The sequence below is a fragment of the Dasypus novemcinctus genome, chromosome 12, assembly GCF_030445035.2.
Source record: "Dasypus novemcinctus isolate mDasNov1 chromosome 12, mDasNov1.1.hap2, whole genome shotgun sequence".
Taxonomy (NCBI): Eukaryota; Metazoa; Chordata; class Mammalia; order Cingulata; family Dasypodidae; genus Dasypus; species Dasypus novemcinctus.
This window is the reverse complement of record NC_080684.1, coordinates 38,170,674-38,194,794: the sequence shown is the minus strand read 5'-3', so window position 1 is coordinate 38,194,794 and position 24,121 is coordinate 38,170,674. Positions and strand designations below refer to the sequence as shown.

The following is a 24,121-nucleotide window of genomic DNA, read 5'->3' as shown; positions in this document are numbered from 1 at the left end:
GACAGAAGCTCCAACAAGGGAGAAGAAAACAGCCCATGGTTTTCCAGAGGGAAAAGATTCCCTTAAAAGCAATATGCATTTGGGTGGGGACGGAAAGTGAATACTCAGAAACTAAAATAGGTGACAGAATTGATTACAAGTGTATCACCTCTGTCTTTCAACTTTTTGCCTTTATGATAAGCAAAGGGGAAAAGGTGGTAGTGACACCCTCTGCGGGGCCAAATAAAAGAAATAAATACTGCAGATTCTAAGTGGGCCACAGGGCTGGTATGTTTTCCATAAAAAGGGGGAAGGAGGAGGGAGACGTACTGAGTATTTACTACATATGCTGGCCGTTGCGCTGGGAGGAAAAGAAGTTTAAGCTGTAGGGAAGCAAGAACATGAATGTAAACGGAATTTTAAGGTGGATTTGAGAGGAAGGGAATGAGGTTCAGGTTAGGGCTTGCTTTATAATACCAGGGGAAAGAGCCAGTGGACAGACTGCTGAGCCTGTCTTTTGAGGTTCAGATATTTGGCACTAGGGAAAATGCTCCTGCTCTGTACGCACCAAACATTTCCTGACCTGACTCCTTGGACTGCCCCTGACCTCCCCACCCCATACCTTTGAAACCCAGTCATCCACCTAAGGAACCGCAGCAGCAAGGAGGGGGACAGAGAGGCAGCAACTTAATGCACAGGAGGTTTGGCGGGCCCCGACCAGGGGCTGGAGGGCCACCTGGAGGACACAGGCTCAGGCAGATGGACTTCTCTCTAGGAGAGCACATCCAACTACGCTTGCTTCTGGCCTGTTTGCCTCCCAGCTCTGGCTAAAGTCTGGCCAGGATCCCTCTTGTGTAGCCACAGCCCTGGTCCTCTTAAAACCCCTGCCAGGGCCAGCCTCTCCCTCCAAGGTGGGGCTGAGGGACTTCATTTCTAGCAGAGGCAGGTCGAGAGCTCTGAGGGTGGAAACAGGCGTGGAACAAAAACAAGGTAAAACCGGAACCAAATACGGTATAAATAAGGGGTTAGTAGGGAAAGTAAAAGGGACAAGTAAGGAAAGCATGCCACTAGATTTTCTTAAGTCCAAGGGGCCCCTGAGGCTTCAGGCATCCTGGGTACCTAGCTTCAAGAATTCTCTTCACCCCTTTCCCCAGCCCTCACCTGTTTGTGAACCTTTGTAAGCTGTTCCAGGTTGTTCTCAAGAAAGGAAATCTTCTGCTTTTGGGAGTGAATCCCCCCACTGTCCTCGGGCTCCATTTCTGCACTCTGATGCAGAGAGAGGGAAAGATGTGACTGTCCCAGGGGGATGGGAGAAGGCGGGGGCTGGGCAGACACCAAGATGACACTCACTTTCTTGACTCGAGTCGTGACGTCTTGAACGAACAGCTTGCGAAGGTTGTGGAGGGTCTGGAGTTCACGGGCCTGGAAAGAACGACGAAAAATGAGGGCCAGCCAAGGTCAGCCTTCTCCCTCCAAGACTGCCTCAACTCTGTCTACAGAGTCGGCTGAGTCACTCCTTGAGGAAAAGATGTGACCTGGCGTGCAGCGGGACTGATGAATCTGAGTGCAGCGGCGCAGGAGGAACGGGTTAGGGAGAAAGCAGGGGGCGGCGATGAAACTCTCCCACCCCATTAACTTGGCACAGGGGGAAACCACTCACAACAGTCTCCTCCAGACCCTTGAGGTCCTGCTTGGACTGCTCGTGTCGCTCGTACAGAAATCTGCAGCAACCAAAATGAGGAAAAAGAGAGAAGTGGGAAAATCCCTCAGGATTCTTTCTGTCCTCCTTCTCTCCCTCCCTTCCTCCACTCCTTTCATGTCTTTTTATTAATTCTTTAGTATACAAGTTACCTGCGTTCACTGTGCAAAAATGAGAGGAAAAAGGGAGACATAAAATGAGTTTTTGTTGGTTTGTTTGAGGTACCAGGGCCAGAGAGTGAACCTGGGACCTGGCATGTGGGAAGCTGGTGCTCAGCCCATGAGCTACGCCGACTCCCCCTGCTTTTTTAAATGCCTAGGATTCTACCACCCGGAGGTGAAGCCACATGAGCGTTTCAGTGTCCGTCCTTCAAGACTATTATTTGTATGCGTATATATCCACGTGTAAATCTTTAGGGGATCAGTCAGACTGTCTCGTTAACTGCTCTTTACACTTGACAGACATCACATGCACCTTTCTGTGTCACCTAGCACTCAACAGCGGTCACTTCTGATAGTCTTTTTCCCCTTCCCCCACGCCAGCAAACTGTGCTCTCAAGGTGCTCGCGTCACGTGAGTCACCACAGTCACAGCGACATGCGGTCCTGCCTCTGCACGTGGGGCTGAGCTGCAGCCCTGAGCCTGCGCGGCCGCGCGTGAGTCACTCACGTCAGCTCCTGCAGTTTGGCGCTCTTCTCGTGCTCTTCGTTCTTCAGCTTCTCGTAGTCAGCCTGAAGCTTCTCTAGCTCTAACTGGAGCTTCTGGTTCAGGCTACAGAGGGTGAAGAGGCATTGGGGAGAGGGAAAACAAGAGGTCAGTGAGGGGGAGAGGGAAGATCGGCTCCTCAAACCTGCTGCCTCATTATGGCCAAGCGAGGGCAGCTGGAACAGGTGCATCTTCCCGGGGGCAAGAGAGGCAGGCTCAGGTCAGTGTTTCCAAGGGGGAGAGAGGAACTTTAGCTATCAAATCGTAAGGGCCTCAAGAACAGGGACTAGTCTCCTGAAGGTGGGCTGCAGAGTCATGTTGTTGAGGGAAAGACAGGGACATTAAAGAACCGGACGCTGGGCCCAGCCAGGCGAGAGGACGGGGGTGGGCAGCGGAGGGAGCCCTTACTCTCTGAGCTCATCGATGGTCTTCTGCTTCTCGTTGATCTCGTCCCGGAGCCGGGCCAGCTGCCGGTGATGGGCCTCGCGGTGATTCTCCATCTGCAGCTCCAGGGCCTTCTGCAAGCAACCCCACCCCGAGCTCAGAGCCAGACCCCCAGGCACCTGCTCTGTGAGGGCCAGGCCCCAAGCGTCCCCACACCCTCCCCACTCACCTTCACGTCATCTGCATCCTGTGTGTCCGGCTCCTTGTCCTTCAGGGCTACCTCGTGCACAGTTTCTGAGGGAAAGAGGGAAAGCCAGATAATACCAGACACACCTCCTTCAGAAAGAACTTCTCCATGCTGTGATCAGAGCTCTGGGCAGGGCAGGGGACATCCATGCAGAATGGACCCACAGGGATGTTTTTCTGGGTTAGGACAATCCAATCTGATGTGGCAGGGACAGAAACCAATGGCGGGGCGGCAGCATTCTCTGTAATATAAACTCTATATAAGCTACATGCAACTTGGCTAGATAGTATGTGAGCTGGCACCCATAATGCTTGGGTGACCAAGCTAGCAGCGGTGTTTTTTGTTGTTGCTGTTGTTTGATGTTTGTCGCTTATCTTCCCTTACTGTCCCATCTAGGATCTCCGTTTCAAGGATGGGGTGGGTGGGGGATTCAGAAGGCCTCACCCTGGGCTTGGAGCTTGGCCAGCTCATCACTCAGGGAGTCATAGGACTCTTCCAGGTGCCGCTTCTTTAGCTCCACACTCTGCATGTATTCTGTAAGCGAGCGGATCTTGGCCTCGTGCTGGAAGGGGAAGGGGTGAGAGGAGGACGATGGATGGAGCAAAGGACACAATTCCGGGCAGCGCGGAGCTCTGTAAACTCCCTCCAGGTCCTCCACCCCTCCTCTGCCAGCCCTGGGGATGGAAGGTAGGGGTCCACACCTGTGAGGACCCTCCTCTAGGTCCTCTTGGCTAGTACCCCCCAAGCCTTCCTTTCTCCAATCTGGCCCTCCCCGCTACCACCCGAGCTCTTCTCCTGGCCTTGATTTCCGTTAACCATAGGATTTTGCCATCAAAATGCCTGTTGGGACTTTTATCCGGGAACCACAGAGGTAGCCCTCTTTCTCCCACAGCAGCCAAAGGCTCTGACCTCAGGCACGCACCTGGGAGATGAGAAGCTGGCAGGAGGAGAGCTCCCGCCCCGTCACTTCCATCTTGCGATGGCATTCAACCTGGAGGTTCTCCAGCTGCCGGCACCGCTTGACCACAGACTTGACTTCAGATTTGATTTTGCTGATATAGAGTCGGGCCACAGTAAACTCCTCTTCGATGGCCCCACTGATCTCCACTGGCTGTGGGTGGGCAAAGGAGGGGAGAGACACTTCTCTGCTCCAAAGAAGTCTTTTACTCATTCCCTTCCACTTTCTATGCAACACACGAACATACACATGGGGACTCAGATGGGACAAGTATTTTCTAAACAACCCTATAACCTGGCAATTCACACTTGTGGTAGGTTATGTGCTGCAGCAAACACGTGTCCATCTTAATCCGTGACCTTGTGGGTGTGAGCCCATTGAAAACAGGATCTTTTGAAAATGTTATCTTTAGTTAAGGGTGGCGAATTGAACCAGACTGGGCTTTAAATCCAGGTTACTGGAGGCCTTATAAAGAGAACCTAGAAGTCACAGAAACTGGAAAGGACAGGACATCACCATGTGACAGGAAGGCCAAGGAACCCCAAGCATGGCCAATATAGCACCAAATGCTACAGTCTTCTTGAAGAAAGCAAGGCTTGCCAAGATCTAGATTTTGAACTCCTTCTAGCCTTAAAACTGTGCACTAATAAATTCCTGCTGTTTAAGCCAAAACCCATTTGTGATATTTGTGATAGCAGCTCAGGCAAACTGAGACAACATCTAAATTTCTCTTTCTGCATGTAAGGATCCAATTCCAACAGTCCCCTTTCCATTTTTACAAAGCAGTATGATTTTCTTTTGTAGCCAAACTGATCTGCATGATCACCCAGCTGGGTCATTCCCACTTCCATATATTTGCATATATCATTTCTAACTATGCTCCCATCTCTAAAATCCTACTGCAAGCATATCTCCATTGCTTCTTAATTCAGCACCCTTTAGAATGTGTATTTTCAGTTGAGTCTGTGCAAATCTCCACTTGCTTTCCTGTGTCTAGTTTGAAGGACTGTTTCCTCGATCTGTTTGGCCCATCTTTCTTAGTATACCTCAGGGCCTGGACTGTTTCCTGGCATCTCCCACCAGTACCCAGAACAAGAATGATCTTGCACAAGACCACTGCCTCCTACCCACTCACCAGCTTAATCTCTCCGTTGCCCACGATGACACTGAACTCACTCAGGTCCTTCATCAGCCCATTCAGCACCTCTGCAATTCGTTTCCGCTGGTGTCCACTGACTTCCTGTAGCCGCTGCAACTCAGACTCCAGGGACAGCATGGTAGCCTGGGAACAGCCCCTTGGGTCATTTCCACTGCCCTCTTCCAGCTCCCCTCTCCAGCCCAGCTAGAGCTTCTCCCTCCATCCATGACCTAAGGGCTACTATGGAGTAGTGTCTGCCAGTGAGAGGGGTCCAGGCCCTGCAGGAGGGTCTGGGAGTAAGAGGAACTCAGAGGGCAAAGTACAGTGACGGGGTGAGAGAGGCTCTCACAACACACTGACATCAGAACAGTGGTGCCAATGCGATACATTCCTGTAAGGAAGCAGTGGTCCCTTTGGATAAGCAGTGGTCCCTCTGGATATGGAGAATGCTCTGAGGTCGAGGAGCTCTTGGACCACTGCTAGGCCACTCACCACCTTCTGGGACAGCTCGTCCACCAGCAGCTGGTTCTGCTGGCTCTTTTCCTCCACTTCCTGGGACTTCTGGTCATAGTTGACCGCCAGCTCCTCCAGTGCCTGCAGTACTTCCTTCACCTCGTCCTTAGCGGCATCATTCTCTGATTGCAGGTGGCTCAACTCCCGCTGGACCTTCTCATTATCTCCTCGAGTGGACACCAGCAGCTTTGAGGGAAAGTGATGCTGGTGCTCTCTTGGCCAGTTTCATGGCCCCTTGGTCTGGGGAAGCTGAAACCCCCACCCAGCTATTGCTCTAGGGGAGAGGCAAGTCCCAAAGTAAGAATCAAGGGGAAATGGGCTTTAGGCTTCAGGGAAATAGGGAAAGTAGAAGAAATTAGATCCAGAATGATGATGCACTGTTAACACTAAAATCTGTGCTATAAGAAAAGCCCTAATGAACTTCCCAGACTCGTGATGTTTTGGGGGTGTCTAAGCCTTAAGCAGAATGCCCCTTCATCCATCCCTTTCAGGATGAGGAACATGAACCCCTTTTCTCTCAGGCCTTGCACTCCTCCTCATTACCTCTTCCTGGTCCAGCATTTGCTGCTTGAGCTTCTCTATGAGTTGACTCTGCTGGTTGATCTCATCATCCTGTTGGAGGCAAGGCGGAAAGTCAGACTGAAGAGAACTGTTGCCAGTTCAGAATTGTGGGCGGAACATGGGCAGGAGTGTAAAAAAAATCCAGAGAGTTTAGACTTTGAGTTAGAAACCCCATTGCCTAAAAAGAGGTCTTTCCTCAGCTTTTTTTCTTCTACCTTCTGCATCCACCTTTAAATTCTTTTCTTCCTCAGTTATACCAACTTGATTATAGCAACCTTGACAATATACACCAAGAGCCTTTAAGTGTTCATGTCCTTTAACCCAGCTCTAACCTCCATTCTAATCAAATCATCCAAGATGCTAAGATGCTCATTTCATTTATTGATAATAGCAAACAAAAATAAAAACAAAAATCCTGTAATAAGTGAATGGTAATGGTTAAATACGTTTTGATAAATGGACTATGAGGCAGCAATTTAAAAATACTTTTATGAAGAATTGTTACTGAAGTAGGAAACTGCTCATTAAATCACACCAAACGAAAAAAATAAGGGGAAGTGGATGTGGCTCAACTGACATGGGAGGGTCCAGGGTTCGATACCCAGGGCCTCCTAACCCATGTAGTGAGCTAGCCCATGCACAGAGCTGCCATGCACAAGGAGTGCTGAGCCATGCCGGGGTGTCCCCGCGTAGGGGTGCCCCACGTGCAAGGAGTGCACTCTGCAAGGAGAGATGTCCTGCATGAAAAAAAGTGCAGCCCGCCCAGGAGTGGCACCGCACACATGGAGAGCTGATACAGCAAGATGATGCAACAAAAAGAGAAACAGATTCCTGGTGCCACTGACAAGAATGCAAGTGGACACAGAAGAATACACAGCGAATGGACACAGAGAGCAGACAATGGGGAGGGGGGAAATAAATAAAAAATAAATCTTAAAAAAAAAAAGAGGGATAGTTTCCCGGTACCGCCGAGGGTGCAAGCGGACACAGAATAACACGTAGCAAATGGACATAAGACAGCAGACACCAGGGGGGAAGGGGAGAGAAATAAATAAAATAAATCTTTTAAAAAAGGAAAAAAGAAAAAATAAGGATGCAAATTGTATAAATGGTATATCTCAATTGCATGGTATATGCATAGAGAAAAGCAAAATGTCAAGTGTTATCTCTGAACAGTTGAATGATGAATGATCTCAATTTTCTTCTCTATATTTATATTTATTTTCTACATTTCTAATAATGAGCATGTATCACTTTTAACATCAGAAGAGAAAAAAAAGCAGTGCAAGTTTGCTTCCTGAATTCCCACAGGGCTCGCCTCTGGGCCCCCCTGGCGCGCTCACCTTGTCGTCAAGCTGCTTATAGAGGCGGCGGATCTCCTCCTCGTACTTCTGCCGTTCCTCGGGGGCGATGCGCACCACGATGGATGAGTTGTCGTTCACGGGTGTCTCCTCGCAGAGCTCCGCTCCCAGGGCCGCGTCCTCCCCGGCCAGGCGCTCAGTCTCAGGCACATTCTCTCCTGGCGAAGGGGCAGAACAAGGTGAGGGATGGGAGAAGAGAGGGCTGCACTCGCGCCTTCTTCCTTCTCACTTCTCGGCCAAGCCGAGACCTGCAGGCCCTCCGTCTCTCTTGCCAAGCGGCCCTTCAACCTTTCAAGGGCTGTGAGGGTGTTGGCGGCCCTCTCTGCCCCCCCTCATGACCGCTCTAACGTGGCCCTCCAGAAACACAGCCCTCCTCCTTGGAGAGGGGCCTGACCTCACACGTCGCCCCGGGCAGGGCCCTCGCTGGCTCCCTCTGCCCCCTTCTCCCCTCGTGCCCACAGCGGCCCTCCCTCACCGCTGCGCCACCGGCTCAGCTCGGCCTCCAGCTTCGCGATCGTTTCCTTCTGAGCCTTGGTCTTCTCCTTCTCCTTCTCGTATTTCTTCTTCCACTGCTCTGCAGTCAGCTCCAGGTTCACCGAGGCCGTGTTCTTAATGGTCTTCGCCCTGGGTGGAGAGAGGGGGAAGAAAGAGACTTCCGTGAGGCTTGGCCGACACCGAGGAGGGCACGGCAGGGGACCGTGGGGACCCTGCCACTGACCGCTGCCCAAACATCAGGGTGGACTTGGTCTCCGCATCATTGTAACTGGACGGTGAGCAGCAGATGAACATGGTCGTCCGGCAGTTTCCTCCCAGAGAGTCCTGGAGAATCCGGGTCATTTTGCTGTCACGATACGGCACGTAGCTTTTCTGTGGCAGGAGGGAGACCGTCAGCCAGAAGAACAGATCTGAGAGGGGCCTCAGAGAGGCTGGCGGTGCTAACTGGGATCGCCAACCCACGGACTGGGGCCCGACTAGCTGGGGGCACTGAGAAGGTGGGGGGCGGGGGGGGGCGTTGGAGGGGGAGCTAAGGACACTCACAGTGCCCTCAGCCAGCGCCGAGATGACGTTCCCCAGGGCCGACAGCGACTTGTTGATGTTCTTCGCCTCGTCCAGCACGGCTCCCTCTGCCCCGGTCTTGCTGACCTACCCGGGCATTAGAGGAGGAATGTGTCATGGGCAGCTGCCGCCAAGGGGGTGGCCCGCGCCACCTCTTCTCCACTTAGGGGTCTCGGTCGGCCCAAGGAGAGGGGAGGGGACAGCACAGAAGAGAGGCTTGCTCAGGATCAGGACGGCCCTTCCCGTGTTCTCCTAAACCCTCTTACAAAAGGCCACCCCTGTCACATAGTGTATGATTCCATTTATACGAAATGCCCGGAATAGGCAAATCCATAGAGACAGAAAGTAGATTAGCGGTTGCCAGGGGCTGGGTGGTGGTGGTGGGGAGACAGGTTATAGGGAGCAACTGCAAACAGGTATGGGGTTTCTTTTGGGGGTGCTAAAAATGTTTTGCAATTAGATAGTGGTGACGGTTAACACAACCTTGTGACCGTACGATAAAAACCACTGAACTATACACTTTAAAAAACGGTGGGTTAATTCATGATCTGTGAATTATAGCTCACATTTTAAAATGTGTTTCATTAAAATAGAGACCACATCCTTCCCTAACCCACCCCCCACACCCCTAAGAGACCACCCCAACCTTCTCGCTCCCTGCCAGGTCCACTAAATACAGCTTCCCACTGAGCTTCTGCTCAGTTTCCATGTTCTCCTGCTTGATGTTGATGAGGAAGATGCTGTGGCTTCGAGAGCTGTGTTCATTCATGTCTGCAGGAGCAAGGGAGAAACCGTCGCCTTCCCATCCCTGGGCAGCTGACGCCCTGAGCCCCGAGCTTCCACTCACCCCTCCCCAACCCCAGGGGGAGAGGGTGCCCACCAAGACCAGCCCTCCCAGGCAGCAGGGCCACACGGACGGGGCCCTGCCCTGCTGGAGGACAGACTTCCCTTGCTCACTTTCAAGTCCCTTGGCCCCAGAGGGCCCAGAGTGGAGGCAGACCCCAAGCCCAAGAGCTCCTTAGGTCCACACTCACTGGTGACAGCCACATGACGATTCGATTTCCCCTCGTCAATCACATCTAAAATCTCCTCCGGGCTGGACACAAAGCGTTCAGTACAGCCCTGCAGGGGGTGAATGGACAGTGACCCATAAACTTTGATCTGCAAATAAAATGGCCTGCACAATGGTCCAGTGACCCTTCAGGACAGTGTCTTTCCCGAGCCGCAGCCCCCTGGCACAGTCTCACCCGTCCAGGTGATCTGCCCTCCAGCCTCTGGCTCACTGACCTGCCCTCTGCCCTCACCTCCACCCTCAATACACGGACCCCTCGTGGAAGCCCCTTGACCCCACTCTCACCTTGACAAATGGCACCCGGTTCTTGTCCTCATGCACAGACAGATTTGTCTTGGTCACTGAATCAAGACAATGCAGTGTGAGGCCGGCCGGCGCTTCCCCCCACCCCCCTGCACCCTGCAGGCCGCTCAGATGGAAGACCCCCCTGTGTGGCCCGAGCTCCCTGCACAGGCTGAAGGCTCCTTTCCTCCTCCTCCTCCAGCCCCAGGGCTCTGGCTTCTCTCCCCCTGATTCTATGTAGGCCTGGCCCGTGAACATTGGCTGACCCTTGCGGTTTTCAGAAATTCTTGGTGGTGGAGCCAAGGGCCTCGGGTATGGGTGTGAACATCTCGTGTGCCCTCTGCATCTTCTGCCCAGAAGCAATGTGACCTTTCTTTTCCTCACCCTCCTCACGTGCACGCCCCCCTCCCCCCAACTAGAGCCAGACACCACTCACCATCCAAAAGGTCACGAATTTTATCCAGGTAAATCTCAAAGTAAGAAACCTAGTTAGGGAGAAATAAGGAGCATGAAGTGAAGAATGCCTAGCTTAAATCTGAGGTAGGAATTCCAAGCTAACGTGACCTGCTCAGTGATGGTGGTGCTGGGAGTAAAAGGTAGACAAGAACATCCTGGCAGAGGAGAGCTGGTAATAACCAGGGGGGAGGGTCGAATTGGGATGCCCGGGTCTCATTCTAGATCCTCCCCGCCCATTTCCCATCTGAGGAGGCCCAGCCGTCACGCCCAGACCACCTTGATGTGGAACTCCAGGTTCTCATCCATGGAGTAGATGTGGTTGAAGATGTCTCGGGCAATCCGAGGAATGATTCCCATCAGCTGGGGATCGTGCAGCTTTCCCTGTGAAGCAAGGACGTTCCAGACTGAGGCTGGGGCTCAGGAAGAATGAGACAACTGAGAGGAACGCAGGTGAATACAAAGGTAATAGTTGATGAGAAGACCAGCATAAGTTAGAAGGTTTCTGTCATGTCTACCTGTTTGTGGAAGAAGGAGATAACCCAGCAGCATTTGGGCTTTCATTGTTGCTGCTTTCCCAGACCAAAAGAAGAAAATGGGAGTATGTACAAAGAAGGGTAAACTGAGGCAGACTGAAGGGATTCCACTAAACTCTCTCTACATGCTGCCTCTCAGTTCATCCTCTGTGCCCATCTGCCTCCGGGCCAGGAGTCCTTGACTCCTAGGCGCCTTGATTCCCCTCTGAGATTCCCTGGCCTTTCATTCAGAGTCCCACACAGGAGCCAGAGTCCTTACCTCCATGGTATGTGTTTTCCCTGAGGAGGTCTGTCCGTAAGCAAAAATGGTGCCATTGTAGCCAGCAAGGACATCTGGAAGAGATGGGGGAGAAAGAGCACTGGTGGGATGGAGTGGGGTAGGGACCAGGGAGCCTGAAAAAAACACAGTAAGGAAAACACATTCATTACCTTTGACAATCTGCATGGCACATGCATGATAAACTTGCTCCTGAGTTGTATTTGGGGGGAACACACGGTCAAAGACATACGGCTTCCCCTGGTGGACATAAAATACGGCAGACATTAGCAGGAAAGTGTGAAGAAGGAGAAATACTGCAGGGAAGTGGCTCAACTGATAGAGCACCCACCTACCATATAGGAGGGACAGGGTTCAATACCCAGGGCCTCCTGACCTGTGTGGTGAGCTGGCTCACGCGCAGTGCTGCCGTGCGCAAGGAGTGCTGTGTCATGCAGGGGTGTCCCCCATGTAGGGGAGTCCCATGTGCAAGGAGTGCACCCCACAAGAAGAGTCGCCCCTGTGTGAAAAAAGCACAGCCCACCCAGGAGTGGCACTGCACACACAGATGCAGCAAGATGATGCAACAAAAAGAGGCAGATTCCTGGTGCCTTCGAGAATGCAAGTGGGCACAGAACACACAGCAAATGGACACAAGAGAGCAGACAATGGTGGTGGTGGGGGGAGTAAATAAAATATATCTAAAAAAAAGAAATACTGCAGACCCTTCCACAGCCCTGAGAAAGGCACCGGATTCCTCCACCATATGTGTAGACAATGATGGGGATGAGCAAGACTCAAGAGAGACGAGCAAAGTTTAGTATTTACACCCAGAGTTGTATGGGTGTGGAGAGAACGTCATTGAGGAGTGTCACCCAATGAGATGGTGTGAGGAGGGCGGTCTCAGTCTTGGTGTGGTGATGGAGCACTGGACCACCCCCCGCCCTCCCTGAGAAACCAGAGGAGAAAAGACAGCAGGGCCACAGGCTGAGAACAGCGAGAACGAGTTATGAACACTAAAAAGCTACCTCAAAGTTTAAAAATATCTCCTTCAGTAGACCCACAGATCTAATAAAAAGATCTTTAATATGTAATAAGCGAAAGATGCAAAGGTAAGGACATACACTGAGTATATTGTTTGTTTCCTATCTTGTAAATGCAATATAAATACATGCAGCTTTTCTGAGGAAACATTAATGTGAGCTCTCTGTGAAAGAAATATATATCTGAAATATGGGTCTCCCTTTAAGTAGGCAATACTTTAAATAAAGGGAAAGTGTGTGCAATGAATGAAGACAAAAAATAAGTAAATAAAGACCACAGTGAGGGATTACTAGGCACCCAATGCTGGCAAAATGTGGAAACTGGGCAATACTACTCAGTAATAAAAAAGAACAGACTGCGAAAAAAAAAAGGTAAATTGTGACGCAAATCAGTTGACCCTACAAATATACTGTTTAATCCAGTTAGTATGTCATAAATCCTTTGTGCTAATAAGAATGCTAAAGATAAGAAATATTTACAACTCAGGGTGCTAAACAAATAATATACTTGATATTATATATATCAAATATATGCAGCATTAAAATGAAGGTCTCAGGTAAGAGTAAATGAAATTGTTCTGTTCTCTATCATGTTCTCTATTATAAGCAATAGATTTCTCAGTTGTGTTTTCCTGCTATTTGATGTAAACGGACTACGACTTAGTTGTTGTCAAATTGTTTTACTACAGAGTCCATCTTTATACAATTGGGAGGTAAACCTCTAGGTCTATGGACACCAGAGTTTGGGGGACATGTTTAAACTAATTCAGGAAAGTCAGGAAACATGGCTTGAGCTGGAGATGCGGTTCTCCATATATTTACAATATTGCATTGATATATGAGGAATTTTTTTTCAAAGAAATTATAGGTAAGTATCAACAATGGTTACTTTCAGGAGGCTTTCATTATTCACTTTGTTTCCAGTTTTGCTCACATTTTTAAACCATGTACAAGTATTCAATATATATATATTTAACGTCAAAAGTGTGAGACAGTAGTACATTATTTTGTTTTCTTCTTTATACATCTTTGCATAAAAGAAAAATAACAAATATTTTTTAAATATTTAAAATTTTTAAAAAATCTGTCTTATAGAAAAAAGTATCTGAAATATTTGTCTGGGCTCTTTTTGGTGAAAGCCTTTGAAGCAAGAATCCACAAAAGAAAAGAAGTTGCAAAGGCACCCACTACAATGAAGGGAGTACTGTAAACTGATAGAATGTTTCTGGAGGACGAGTCTATTAAATATTTATATGTCCATATACTCCATACCAGCAATTCCAGTGCTAGGAATTTATCTTACAAAACACTTGCTTAAACTCTTAAAGACATATGTTGAAGGTTGTTCACTGTAGCAATTTTTGCATTAAAGAAAAATAGAAACAATTCAAGCATCCATCAAGAGGAGGTTTGTCATACTCTGCATCAAAAAAAAAAAAGAAGTTTGTTATGATTCCTCTATATAATACCACTATGAAAATAAGTGAAGTTGGTATATATATATAGACATGTCCAAGATAAATTTTCAAGTGAAAACTAAAAACAATGTGTAGAAAGTGATTACATTTTTTAAAAACGCATATGGATAGAATAGTTTTTTAAAAAAGATCTGGAATGGTGGCTATATGACATTACACATTTGTCATAACTCATAGAACTGTAAAACACACAGAGTGAACCCTAATTTAACTAGAGAAGTTACTGATATGTTAATAATAACATCAATATTGGAGCATCGGTTGTAACAACTGAACCACATTAATGCTAATGCAAGATGTTAATATGGGAAACTCCGGCTGGGGGATGGGGGGCATATTGGGAATTCTATTCTCTGAGAGTTTTCTATAAACCTAAAAGAGTCCATTAAAAAAAAAAGATATGGAAGATTTTACACAAAACAGTTAATAGTAGTGTAGTTATCACTGGAAAGCAGAACGACAGGAACTTACGTTCTACATTTTACCTGTGATATTTAAATGCTTTAAAATGATAACATATTGCTTTTAAATTTAAAAATAGGCATAAGGAGGAATTTGGAAACCCGGTAATCATTCTTAGTAAACCCGGTATGATATTTGCTTAGAGCACAGAGTTTTGAAGCTGCAGCTATTTGAGAGAGGAAAAGAGAATGAAGGGCTCATGCAAAATCCTTAAAACGCCAATCTAGACATTTGAGGACTAAGGAGAGAAAATATTTTGGTGGTTGCGGAAAGACAGGGTGATTGTTTCCGCCTCTGAACACATTCTCCGTAAGCGGCACCTCAGACTCCACGGAGAAGACAGGCAAAGGCTTCAGGACCTTCACACCAAACCATCCCTGTAAGAAACTAATGCTTCCCAACCAAAGAAACCACAACCTCCCACGGAAAATCCAAACACCTTGAACTGATAGTTGGAGAACTGGAATGGATCACCTCCTTGCTGTCACACTTTAGCTTTGCCACTTCCTGAGGGGATACTGACAGGTTATTTTCCATCAGCTTTATTCTAAAGAGATTCTGGAGGACATCACATGGCACTATAAGATGATGGCTGGAGATACTACCATCTAGGCTGACAAGATTCACTGGTGGAGGGGGGGCAACTCCCAACTGGATGTCAACTGTTCAAATTATTTAAATAAAATTGAGTGAAGAGTCTCATAAAAAAATTTTTTTAAAATATACTAAGGATGATGTTATAGAAGTGTAGGTAATGATATGATAAGGTGTGCACAAAATATTGGTGGGTAAAAAAGTTATTTTAAAATAATATGCAAAGGATGATCTCATTTCTGTAAAAAATATGTATATATACCTGGCATAGGAAAAAAATGTTAAAAATGTCATCCTTGGATAGTGATATTTTTAGGAGTTTTTTGTTCTTTTTTATTTAGAATTAAAACTTTACCAAAATAAAAACACATTTTTTTTTTTCAGGAGATCCCAGGGATTGAACCCTGGACCTTGTATATGCAAAACACACACTCGACCACTGAGCTACAGCCACTCTGCTTTAAATAATTTAGAGTTTTTGAAAAACAAAGATTAATATCCTTACTACATAAAGAACTCTCACAAATAATTAACAAAAGGTAAACAGAAACAAAAAGACAAAGGCTAGGTACTAACAACAGAAGAAGAAATGCAAACTTTCAATAACAGAGATGTTCTACTTTTTCAAAGAAAAGGAAACTACAATAGTAACATCATTTTTCATGTATCAAATTGGAAAACAAAATTTTAATTGTAATACCCAGTGTAGATGAGGATTCAAGAAAATGATCACCCTCATTCACTTCTGGTAAGAGTAAATCCATGCAAATTTTAAGGGGGCAACTTGAAAACATATAATCATGAGCCTTAAATTGTACCTATCTTTTGACCTGGAATTCTAAGAATTTATACCAAGGAAATCACACACTTGGGCAAAGATTTAGCTATGACTATGAGAATGTTCATTATCACATTGTTTATAATAATGAGAACTTGAAAACAACATAAAGGAAAGCATTTAGAGCACTGGGTAACACAGGAATTGATTAAATTATGGCATACACATAGATTTTATTCTTTGCTGCTATTTAAAATGATGCCATAAGAGGACAAGGATAAATCTCAAAAAAAAAAAAAAAAAAAAAAAAAGAGCAAAAGAAGTCAGATGCAAAAGAGCACAAACCCTTTATATGAAGTTCCAAGAATGGGCAAAACTTACCTGTAGTGACAGAAGTCAAGACAGTGGTTACCTGAGGGTGGTATTGGCTGTAGTGGGGGATGAGGGAGCTTTCACGAGTGATAGAAATGTTCCAGATCTCGATCTTAGTAGTGGTTACATGGGTGTCCATGTGTGTTAAAATTTGTTAAGCTGTTTGCTTAAGATTTGTGCACTATATGTAAATTATACCTCAGTAACTGCTATCATCAAATATAACACCGTAGCAACTATGTCATAATAGCTTTTAAACATATAAGTTGCCACTCAACCTTACTCTTAATAAGGGAAATGGACATTAAAACTCCATTTTTACCTATCAAAGTGGCCAAAATAAAAGTTGGTGAGAATGTAAGGAAATAGCCATTCACACATACTGCTGGTGAGGAAGCAAAGTGTGGCCAACTCTATGAAACGCAATTTGAAACTATCTCTAAATTTTTAAATGCATATACTCCATGACTTTCAATTCTAAAAATTTATCCTACAGACATCCTGCACACACATATATCAAACATATAAATACAAGGCCCCTCAACTGTTCATAACGAGATTAGAACCCTGAATGTCCATCAATAAGGACCTGGTAAAATAATATATGGCATATCCCTATAACAGAGTATTATATATGCAGCGGTGCAAAAGAATGAGATAAGTTCTTTTTTTTAAGGAGGTACCAGGGATTGAACCCAGGACCTCATATTTGGGAAGCAGATGCTCAGCCATGAGCTACACCTGCTCCCCTGAGAAAAATCTTTATGTACTGACATAGAAGGATCTCCAAGACTCATTGTTAAGTAGAAAAAAACAAAGTACAGAACTGTCTTAGTATTCCACTATGTGTGTAAAAAAAAAAGTATACGCATGCATATATGTATTTTCTTATAATTGTACAGTATGTTTTTGGAAGGATCCATAAGAAACTGGAAGAACGGTTGCCTCCTGAAAGGGGAACTGGGTAGCTGGGAAAGAGGAGTAGGAAAGAGACTTATTTATCATTGTATACTTTTCTGCATCATTTAAATTTTGTCACATGTGCAGGGAAGGCCTATTTAAAATTTAAGCAAAAATTTTAAAAATAAATAAAATTATGTAAAAAGATTTAATGTCAGGTGTACCTCTCCCACACTGCCAGGACAGAACCATGCCAGGTGGAAGTGAAACTGCTGCTGGCCTACAACTCCAACGCACACATTCCAAAATCCCTCTGGATTGAGGGTGGTGAGGTGCCATCCCAGATGGAAACCAGCATCGAGGGCACCATCCCCTTCAGCAAACCTGTCAAAGTTTACATAATGCCGAAATCTGCAAGGCGCTGAATCGCAAGCAGTCTTTACAGCCATTGGGTCCAAAGGACCTTTTTATGGTTTATCAGAGTGAACCAGGAGTCTGTGACCCTTAACAGGGTAAATTATTTTACACTAAAAAATAAAAAGCTTCAAGCCTACTTTTTTTTTTTACAAAATTAATAAAGTTGAGAAAACATCTGAAAAAAAAAAAAGATTTAATGATAGCAAAATAGCCATGATATTAAGTGAATTAAGTGATATTAAGTGAAAAAAGAGATTATAAAACAATATATATGATTCTATTTTATTAAAATTTATATATATATATATATGCAGAAAAAAGATTGGAAGCAAACACATTTCCAATTGTCAACAGTGTTTTCACTTGAGTGTGAGATTTTTGAGGGATTTTTGTGTTTTTTGCTATGATTTTTTTTAAAACTTTGTCAACAAATAAAATGTATCAGGTTATAACCAGATTTTTTTTTAACATTATTAAAGAAAAATCTATCTTAATTCTTGAATTGTAATCTCTCAGCCTGTCTCAATGTTTCCCCCACCCAGTGGCCAAGAAGCAGAAAGAAACAAAACATGTCTATCATAGGCCAATGACTCTCATCTCTTCTCAACCATGATCTCTCTCCACACTTCATGAAATCCAGCCAAAGGGGATTAAACATAACTCTCGAGCCAACCTTGGCCCGCCCTCTTCCCTCCTGGGACCCTGGGCACCCACATATATAATCACACACACACACACAAATGCTCCCCCTTACACGAGTTCAGAAGGCGCTCTCCAAATGCTGAAGCCAATTATTGCCTGACATACCCCTTTCCCTCAGCCTCGGAAGGGGAGAAGGAAGAGAGCAGAGGGCAGAAAGATGGGATTCTCAGACCTGTGAGGGTAAAAGATATGCAAAATCCAGAAATGGGTCATTTAGTAATTTCTTGAGCAGGGAAAGCCATATGACAGAGGTTATAATTTCAGGAGACCCGAGAAGATCTGCTACTCACCTCCCCATGTAGCTGACCCTTTAAATTCCAAGTCTAAATCCTCATTCCTTTATCGTAAGATATTTTTACTGTTAAAATATAAATTTCTTTCAATTTGCTATCGATTATACTCAGGATGAATTAATTTTGTCGGATCTTTTAATGAGAATGAGACCAGTAATTTTCTACATTTTCTGCCTCAAAACCTGGGGTTCTTAACCTTTTTTGTTCCACGGACCCCTTTGCCACTCAGGTAAAATGAATACTAATGTAATTTATTTATTGCATACATTCATAAGTGAAGGAAGTGCTAGATTTCAGTTAGAGGTCAGAAAAAATAAAGATAAAAAGTTGATTTTTTTTTTCAACTCAAGCTCCCAGACTCCCTGAAATCTTTCCATTGACCCCCTAGGGATCTGTGGAACCCTGGTTAAGAACCCCTTCTCTAAACTGTTCACATGGAAAGATCTCCATTATTCACAGCTCTCATTACACGCAATTACTTGCAGCAGCATCTGAGCGAGTGTATGTCTACTTAGCAAAAGCCAGTCCTGCCGCCCACCCTCACCCCTGCTCCTGCACAGGCTGCTCCTTAGCTTAAGGGTCCCGTCTAGACTGAGAGTTTCTTGAAGAGGGATTCCCTCCCACATGCCCATCACCAAGCACCATCCCTGGCTTATAGAATGCTTTTCACAAATATTGGTTGAATAAATTTTTATTTTGATGGAAGAAGACACTAGGGACCTGGATGTTTGGATGAAGGAATAAGTTAGAAGGGAAAATGTTAATCACATCCCAATTTTGTCAAAGGTGAGCTTGTGGGGAGAAAGTATGTAAAATAATAACAACATCTAACTCTCATCAAGTGTATATGATGGGACTGGCATTGTGCTAAACATTTTATAGGCATTATTTCATTGAACGTTCACAACAATCCTATAAGGTAGATACTATTATTATTCTCATTTTATCAAAGAAGAAACAGAAACTCAGGGAGGCAAAGTAGCTTGCCCAAAGTCACACAGCTGAGCAAAAGGATAGCACCATTTCAAACCCAAGCAATCTGATTCCAGACCCACACTGCAAAGGTGATTGATGAAATGAAATGCCAGTACTGTGCCAGGTCCTTATCATGGCTTTTTCTTCTCTCACGTGCTCCAAATGTTTTCAGACAGAAGGGAGTCCTTCATCACTCCCTCTCCCAACCACAGCCCCATCTTCAGAAGTATACAGTTCCCCCATCCATCCACTCAGAGGGGCTTCCCTCACCACCCCCACTTCCAGGTAACTGATGACCTGCTGAGCTGGCACAACATCAGAGACTGGGAGATTTATTAAGTAAGAAGCAGAGTCCTCTCACTTTTAGGAATGCACCCTGAGATCCAATCTCTCCCCCACCCACAGCAGTCCTGGAGAGCCTCTCTTTGGAGTCCCACAGTCCAGAATTCCTTGTTCTCCTTTAACCCCAGTCCAAACCTTCTTGTCATCTTCTTGTCCATTTGCATACCCCAGAACCTTTCTGTAGTTTTCCATCATGTGTGCAGACTAAAGCTAATGGGAGAGTCTAAGGCCGAGGGTCCAAAGATGACCAGCCTGTTCAACCCTCAGTAGAGCACTTGGTACAGCCTGAACTTTGAGCACCAGGCCCGATTTCCATGGTGACACCCCTGGGGATTGTTGCCATAGTAATGCTGAAGAGGCACTGGTCACAGCGAACATTATCTCCCCTCTCCATTTTCCTTGATGAGATTCTCCAAAGCTAAGGGGAGCTCTGCTCCCCCTCTCCTGGGAGCAAAGTAATCCTCAGTCACTACAAACTATACTGACTCGGCTCCAATGACCCTGCAGGCCCCAATCTAGACTTTTCCAAACGAGGTACTTGATGTTCCTAGTTTGGTGTTTGCCTCCTTAACAGCCCACTTAACCACTAAGAGATCCGAGGGAGGCAGCATGCAGTGGACACTTGAGTGAAGGTGTGTGTGTGTCTCCTCAATGTAATCCCTCCAACATCTGGCACTCCAGCCGCAACCTGGTAGAGCTGCTGCGGCCCAGAGAGCAGGCACTGGATGTGCTGCCCTCAAAGACCAAGGCTGAGACAGACAAACGACAGACACGCAAATGGGTCCAGTGACAAAGTCACTCTGGGATTCTAAGTGAGACAAAGAGCAAAATGAGATGCACATCACATACCAACGGTGATCCAGACACCCTTCTACCATGACTCAGGCCATGAACTTTGGCTGAGCTCCATCCCCAGATTCCTGGGAGAAGCTGGCGGAGTAGGGAAGGGATAAGGCTCACAGAGAGGTCTCTCTCAAGCTTCTTCTCCTACCCATTGCCAAGTAAGAACAAAGCCAATGAACATAAGGGACCCTAAGCCCAGAGCTAGCCCGGTGCTGCAGAGGCACAGAGGAGAGCTGTTACAGGAAGGAGTAGGGCTGGGTTGGGAGAGATTGTCCTCTCCCACCTCCGCTCTTCCTTTACCTTCCCAGTCGTTCTGAAGCAGCTTCCTCCATTAATTCCTCAAACAGTTCCCCACATACCAGGTCCTAAAAGCAGACTAGAGGAAAAAGGAGGAAACGGGGTAGATTATCTTCCCTTGTTCCCTCTAAATAACTTCTGGAGTCCTCATTCTCCTGACTGAGGAAGGATTAGTAAAGCTGGGAAGGCAAACTTCCAGGAGGCTACCTCAGACAAAATGGCCCCTCAAAGCATTTATCGTGGAGTGAGAGAGTGAAAGGGAGAGTTGGGGGGAGGGGAGTGGGGAGATACCCAGCAAGACAAAGGTACCGCCCTACAAATATCAGGCAAAAGAGACAAGAAAGTGCCAGCTGTGAAGCTGAGGCAGAAAATGAACGGGCAGAGGGCTCCAGACTTCTCTCTTCCTCTCTACCTCCCACTGGGTCTCTCCTGGTTAGCAGAGCTAATTGGACAGATCAACACTACCTCTTTCTCCCAACACTACCCTCTACCCTGTGCCCTGGAATTGGTTCAGACTTACCTGAAACATCTTCTGGAGCAAATAAGCTGGGCTTAAAAGTAGAAGCTTTTTATGGATTTGCTCCCCCATAACCACCTCTCTCCTATTTTTCAGGCTTCATGTCAAAAGGTGGGGGGAGGGAAGGCACAAACTCCAACTCTCATAGCTCATGCCTGTTGTCCAGGCAACTCAAATAAGGGTCTCCCCTCTCCCCAGGGATGATCCAGGCAGGTTTCTGGCCTCGCCATTCTGACAAGATTGCAGGGATCTAATTCTCCATGTGGCAAACACACACACACATGCACGCAAGGCCAAAGCACCCATGTGAGCTGACAGTGTGGGTGAGACACAGAGTGGTGACAAACTAGGGCCCTTGGGGACTGGAAAGCAGGGCTCTTCCTAAGGCATATTTACTCCAAGTCTCATTCTCACTGACTCAGGGGGCCCGGCTCCATTTCCTTTCCTTCATCCCTTTAACAAGCTAGATTCCAGCTGTCTCTAGCAAGCACTGTGGATCAGATGCGTAAGAAATGACCTTGAGAAGATGGGAAACTGGCCTCCTATGTGTCAGTCCCTTCTCTAATAGGGCTACAGTTTCCTGGCCCAGCACTCCTTAAGTCCACAGGACTCAACCCCCAGAGCCTTTCATCCCACAGTCTGATGGTCCCTACTGGCCTAGGAAAGGGGGAGTGAGTAAGGTCTAGGGATCCCCTTTGGGCCCTAACAGATAAAGGTCCAGAACAGAAATCTGGGGAGGCAGCGTGATGTAGAGAAAAAACATGAGCTCTTGAGTCGCAGATTTGGGCTGGATCCATGAATTAACTGTGTGACCTTGAGAAAGTCATTAAACTTCTTTGGGCCTCAATTCCCTCAACTGTAAAATGGAAATCTCAATACTTACTTCAGAGTGTTGTTTTGAGGATTCAATAATATATGTAGAGTGATAAACACAATAAATTCTAATTCTCTTTCTTAATAAGATCTCCCCATGGGTAGGGGCTGTCATAATGAGGTCACAGTGGCTTGCTACTTTTTATTGATCATCAAGAGATAGGGTGAGTAAGCAAGTATTTATCAGGATCTCAGGGTTCGGGCATTTTTACTTTTTTGGGGGGGTGGGATGGAAGGAATCTGAAATCCACTTATTACTGTACCTGGGGGTGCGGGAGGCAGACATTTTCTTAGGAGCCCAGGGGCTCCCCCCCCAACTGGGTGTGGCATCAAAGTATTCCTTTTCCAGAAAACCGTTCACTAGATCTGCGTCCTTCCCCAGGCCCAGGCTAACTAATTTCGGAGTGATGGAGGGCTTGGTCCTGGCGCTTCCTCCCATGCATACCCCCGCAGAAACCCTGGACTGCCCCCCTCGCTTCTAGCCCATCCACTAGCCTTCCACCTCCTTTCCTGGTAGCGTGGGGGAGAGATCTGAACCAATAACAAAGGGAAGATGGGCCTCCTGTAAGGGAGAGGGAAAACATCAGAAAAACACGGGACTAGCCTTAAAGAGGTGGAGACACTGCAAAGGGCAGCAAAGGGGAGTTGTGTCCCCGATCGCGGGGTCGGGCCCCCTCCCAGTCTGCGGACACTTGGCCCCAGGCCTGGCCAGGCCACACCCAGCCATCCGGATGCAGGGAAGAGAAGGAAGGACTGCAGCGAGGAGGATGGAGGGTGGAGGATGAGCGGCGGGGAGGGGGCGCAGAGGGACAGGCAGGGACTACGGCTCCGCAGTGGGAAGATGCAGCCTCTCGCCCCCTCCCCGAAATCCCTTTCGGGGGCAGCACTCACCCCAATAACGACGCTGTCGTCCCCTTGGAAAATAGGGATGAACTTGTCTCCCCGCAGAACCTCGGCCTGGTTGAGGGGCCGAAATCGGCAGAGCACCTTGATGCTACACTCGTTGTTCGTCTCCGCCATAGTGGTCCCCGGCGCGGGGCTGGGGCGCTCCTGGGGCTGCAGGGGTGGTGTGCGCTGCGGAGGAGGCCGCGCTCAGCCGAGACCGAGGCGGAGGACGGACGCTCGGTCTCTGGGGCCGAGAAAGCTGCGGGGTCGCCGGGGCCAATGCTGGGGCGCGGGACGCGGCGCGCGGTCTCTCCTGCGGCACGGGGAGGCGGGAGGCCGGCGCGTCTGGTCCTCGCTCGGCGCTCTGCCTCTCCGCCCCTCGCGCTGCAGCGCCGCGCTGCGGGCTTGGGCGGGGCCGCGGCGGAGGCGCGGGGGCGGGGCCGCCCGCAGGGGGCCACCCGGCCCGCCTCGACCACCCGGTCGGGCGACCTTTCCCGTCTGCTCGCCTCCTCCCGGCTACCCACCCCCTGACGCTGCCGGATAACCTTGCCCACCACCCCTTCCCCAACCAATTCTCTGCCTGCACTCAACCCCCTCGACCTGTTTGTCCCTCCATCGGACTCCGCCCCCTGGAAGGGAATAAGGAGTCAGAGGTGGGCCTAGGGAGCCGTGTCGACCAGGGGTTCACCCCCCTTTTCATTTCCTGGGCACTCCCCACCCATTTCACAATCTTCTCTCCTAATTGGGAGCCCATTTCTTATTCCTCTACCTATCCCCCACGCGCAGGTGCCAGACTCCCAACCCACTCACCGCCAAGGGCTGCTGCCTGTACCCTGATGGAGGGTGGGACTTCAGGTTCCATTTTGGGGGGAGAGGTGTCAGGGGACAATCTGGCTTCCTCTCCGCTTCTACATCCCAGGGTGCACTCTGACCTGTCCCCAATGTACACACCAGGTCCTCAGTTTGACAAATTCCCATTCTGGGCTTTCAGAATCTGAAAGCCAGTGAAATTCTCATTTCTGTTTCTTAGGTTGGGGTTGGAATGTAAGTGGGGGCGAGTAACTTTTGCAAGTGTCAGAAGGTGTGAAGGAGAGGTGCTGATGAGGGTAGGTAAGGCCAGATGTTTCTGAGAGGTCCTTTAGGGTGAAGGT

The 24,121-nt window shown here is 47.6% G+C and overlaps 1 protein-coding gene across 4 annotated transcripts in view; it reads right to left on the bottom strand.

Annotated features, from left to right (window-relative positions):
* The window catches only part of KIF5A (kinesin family member 5A), a 30,523-nt gene extending 6,794 nt beyond the window's left edge, over positions 1 to 23,729 (bottom strand). Inside the window, exons 1-24 of one of the 4 annotated variants that reach the window (XM_058308308.1) lie at positions 22,977 to 23,392; positions 11,373 to 11,460; positions 11,203 to 11,276; positions 10,687 to 10,791; positions 10,391 to 10,439; positions 9,958 to 10,013; positions 9,635 to 9,722; positions 9,247 to 9,371; positions 8,583 to 8,687; positions 8,263 to 8,411; positions 8,020 to 8,168; positions 7,527 to 7,702; positions 6,166 to 6,234; positions 5,602 to 5,808; positions 5,107 to 5,253; positions 3,936 to 4,124; positions 3,458 to 3,575; positions 2,996 to 3,060; positions 2,791 to 2,900; positions 2,347 to 2,448; positions 1,640 to 1,700; positions 1,330 to 1,401; positions 1,141 to 1,245; positions 602 to 622 (exon numbers count right to left, since the gene is read on the bottom strand). In XM_058308308.1, the coding sequence (XP_058164291.1) occupies positions 602 to 622; positions 1,141 to 1,245; positions 1,330 to 1,401; positions 1,640 to 1,700; positions 2,347 to 2,448; positions 2,791 to 2,900; positions 2,996 to 3,060; positions 3,458 to 3,575; positions 3,936 to 4,124; positions 5,107 to 5,253; positions 5,602 to 5,808; positions 6,166 to 6,234; positions 7,527 to 7,702; positions 8,020 to 8,168; positions 8,263 to 8,411; positions 8,583 to 8,687; positions 9,247 to 9,371; positions 9,635 to 9,722; positions 9,958 to 10,013; positions 10,391 to 10,439; positions 10,687 to 10,791; positions 11,203 to 11,276; positions 11,373 to 11,460; positions 22,977 to 23,105 (2,559 nt within the window). In that variant the 5' untranslated portion in view covers positions 23,106 to 23,392. Of the gene's footprint in view, positions 1 to 601; positions 623 to 1,140; positions 1,246 to 1,329; positions 1,402 to 1,639; positions 1,701 to 2,346; positions 2,449 to 2,790; positions 2,901 to 2,995; positions 3,061 to 3,457; positions 3,576 to 3,935; positions 4,125 to 5,106; positions 5,254 to 5,601; positions 5,809 to 6,165; positions 6,235 to 7,526; positions 7,703 to 8,019; positions 8,169 to 8,262; positions 8,412 to 8,582; positions 8,688 to 9,246; positions 9,372 to 9,634; positions 9,723 to 9,957; positions 10,014 to 10,390; positions 10,440 to 10,686; positions 10,792 to 11,202; positions 11,277 to 11,372; positions 11,461 to 22,976 lie in introns of all 4 variants that reach the window. The other 3 variants (XM_058308309.1, XM_058308310.2, XM_058308312.1) reach the window with 3 other exon arrangements.
* Positions 23,730 to 24,121: the final 392 nt, after the last annotated feature.